The following is a 2963-nucleotide window of genomic DNA, read 5'->3' as shown; positions in this document are numbered from 1 at the left end:
TTTTCGGGTATGCGGATTAACTGTAGGCATTTCTAGATATATGCACAAAATCTGGAACTTTTTGCAAGATTTACGACGTGTGTCTCAAGCTGGGGTGTAGATTGTGAACTAATCGTTGTTTGATGAGTCTTTTGATTGTTGGATCGTTCGGGTTGCTTGATATATGCACAAAGTACGCGACTTTTGGCAAGATTTTGGAATAATTGTGGTTTGGCAAGTACTTGAGTGCTGGGCCATTTGGGTGAGTTATAATAGCAGTATCATGCAAAGGTATGGTGACAACTACATGGAAAAAGTTTGTATACCCGTGTTGGAAGCCTTCGTTTGATAATGAAGGTGAAAATAGCAGCAGTAGAGGAGGAGATCCAGGCGGAAGGGTTGATGGATTGTTGTGGTATAAAGATTCGGGGCACCATGTTAATGGGGAGTTCTCGATGGCTGTAATTCAAGCGAATAATATATTGGAGGATCAGAGCCAACTTGAATCGGGATCAATGAGTTTGGTTGAAACAGGTCCTCAGGGCACCTTTGTGGGAATATATGATGGCCATGCAGGCGCAGAAGCTGCCCGGTTTATTAATGGTCGCCTTTTTGAGAACGTCAAGAGTATGCTTTTTCTTCTTTCCTATGCTTTGCTTTAAATGTCAACTATATATGTGGCATTTCATCTTGTGTCTTACTTATATATGCTTCAGAAGCGTGACATATCTTTTGCTTATGTTTCATGCAGTAACTCGGGATATTTTATTAACTATTGTATATGATGCATATTCATATTACAAAACACACGCACACATGTATTTCCAGTTTGTGCGTCGTGCTATATGTCTTACACCTATGTTGCTCAGACTCTTTAAAAAAAATGTCATTGGGTTCGTGTTGGATCCTTCAAACTAGTGCATTTTTTGGAGGATCCGACGTGTGTGTGGCAACATATTTGGAGAGTCCGAGCAACTTAGTCTTCTACAAGTGGGGTTTGGGAGGGTAGTGTGTACTCAGACCTTGCCCGTACCTTGCGAGGTAGAGAAGCTGTTTCCGGTAGACCCTCAGCTCGAGAAAATAACAGGAGAGATGTCTCCTCTTGTTTGTATTAAATAAATGTCGTAAATGTGAACACTGTTGTTGTGTGAGGCTGACAAGTTGCACTTTTTGCATTCAAGTTTAATAATCAGGAGGTGTGGCAAGATGTGACTGATAAATGTGTTAGAAAGCTGGCAATGTCGATCTAACATTGATTAGACACAAACGCCCATCGTGTTAGGATCAACAAATGCAGATCTTACAGGTTCCATGTCCATGAAATATCTATCCATAGTAAATAGTCATCACGAAGGCGTCCCATTTTTTACTCTAAATCGTGATAAGTCGTGGTTTTAAAGTCCGGAGGCCCATTTGTTAATGGACAAATACCTCCAATCATAAAAGAGATCAAAAATCGAAGATTTTTGTTGTGCTAGACGATATTCTCTGCTGATAAATCTCATCACTAAGAACTAGCAAAACAACCAATTAAAATTTCTGCCGATATAAAAAAGATAATAGATCTCATCACTCATGTATTATGCTATAGCGTTGGTTATTCCATAAAATAGCATTTGATCAGCCTCGTTTCCTGCTTTCCCACTTCCCGCCCTACAAGAAATAAGTACTCGAGTAAAGAAAGCTTTGATGATTCTTTCTCGCCGTTTGAAATGTGCACGCACTCCTCCTCTTGCATATGGTAAAAAGATTGCTGATGCATATGTTACTCACTTGACAGCTTTTTTCTGATGCAGAATTCACCTCAGAGGATCAAGCAATGTCAGCCGATGTTATACGCAAGGCATATTTGGCAACTGAAGAAGAGTTTCTTTCTCTGGTGAGAAAGGAATGGCAAACTAGACCTCAAATTGCTTCGGTCGGATCATGCTGCTTAGTGGGTATTATATGCAGTGGGATGTTATATATTGCAAATGCTGGAGATTCTCGTGCGGTGTTAGGAAAACGGGAGAGGGCTCTGAAAGAGGTCAAAGCAGTTCAATTATCTTCTGAACACAACGCGAGTTTGGAATCTGTCCGTGAGGAACTGCGCTCACTGCACCCCGATGATCCAAATGTAGTAGTTTTAAAGCACAAGGTTTGGCGTGTGAAGGGAATTATACAGGTACTTTAGTTCCGCATTATCATACTTATTGTGCGGCAAGTTAAGCTTCACTGGGGGTAGGCAATTGAAAAAGATAACACTTGCTCTAATATTTCATAAAATCTTTGCGCTGTGTCTAAGGTGTCTGAACAGATGACATCAAGTCAATGTTGTGATACTGAAGTACGAATAAATTTGCAGGTTTCGAGATCAATTGGTGATGCATATTTGAAGAGAGCGGAGTTTAACAAAGAGCCTTTGCTGCCTAAGTTTCGATTTCCTGGAACATTCGAGAAGCCTATTCTCCTCGCTGAGCCATCAATAATTGTACAGAAGCTCGTTCCAGAAGATCAGTTTCTCATATTTGCATCAGACGGCTTATGGGAGCATCTCAGCAATCAAGAGGCCGTGGACATTGTCAGCAGTTGCGAACACCATGTAAGATTGTCCTCATTTATCTTTGATAAGGAAGAATCTCCTTGGTTATCAAATCTAATTACTTTTTCTTGTCATCATATCATTCTCATTTGTTAACAAGAGTGAACGAGAGATAGCACTTATAGTATCCGAATACTAGGTAAACTGCTAAATACGGAGAAAATGAGAAGAAGAGACTAGCTCCCTGCTTCTCCCCATACGAGTACTACAACACATGGCTATCAACTATCCATTAACACTAATCCTCGACCTCCAAATCTTCGTATCTAGGGTCATTGTCCTCAGTAAGCTTGCTCCCTATTTTCTTCTCTCTTGCTAAAATGAATGCAAATTGGAAAAACCTTTCCCATCTCGATCCTTTCCTTTTGTGTTGCTCCCTTCCTTTTATCTAAAACATCAACAA

General features: G+C 40.4%; 1 protein-coding gene across 1 annotated transcript; it reads left to right on the top strand.

Annotated features, from left to right (window-relative positions):
* LOC124885440 (probable protein phosphatase 2C 38) lies at window positions 1–2560 on the top strand (the record flags this gene model as incomplete). Its single annotated transcript, XM_047404997.1, is given in 3 exon segments — window positions 1–606; window positions 1776–2143; window positions 2324–2560. Coding segments are annotated over 3 exon segments (939 nt in total), but the record flags the coding sequence as incomplete, so codon positions are not given.
* Between the last annotated feature and the right edge of the window lie 403 nt (window positions 2561–2963).

The sequence above is a fragment of the Capsicum annuum genome, unplaced genomic scaffold (genome assembly GCF_002878395.1).
Source record: "Capsicum annuum cultivar UCD-10X-F1 unplaced genomic scaffold, UCD10Xv1.1 ctg72477, whole genome shotgun sequence".
Taxonomy (NCBI): Eukaryota; Viridiplantae; Streptophyta; class Magnoliopsida; order Solanales; family Solanaceae; genus Capsicum; species Capsicum annuum.
Note: the sequence above shows the minus strand (reverse complement) of the source record. Positions and strands in the feature narration are given on the sequence as shown.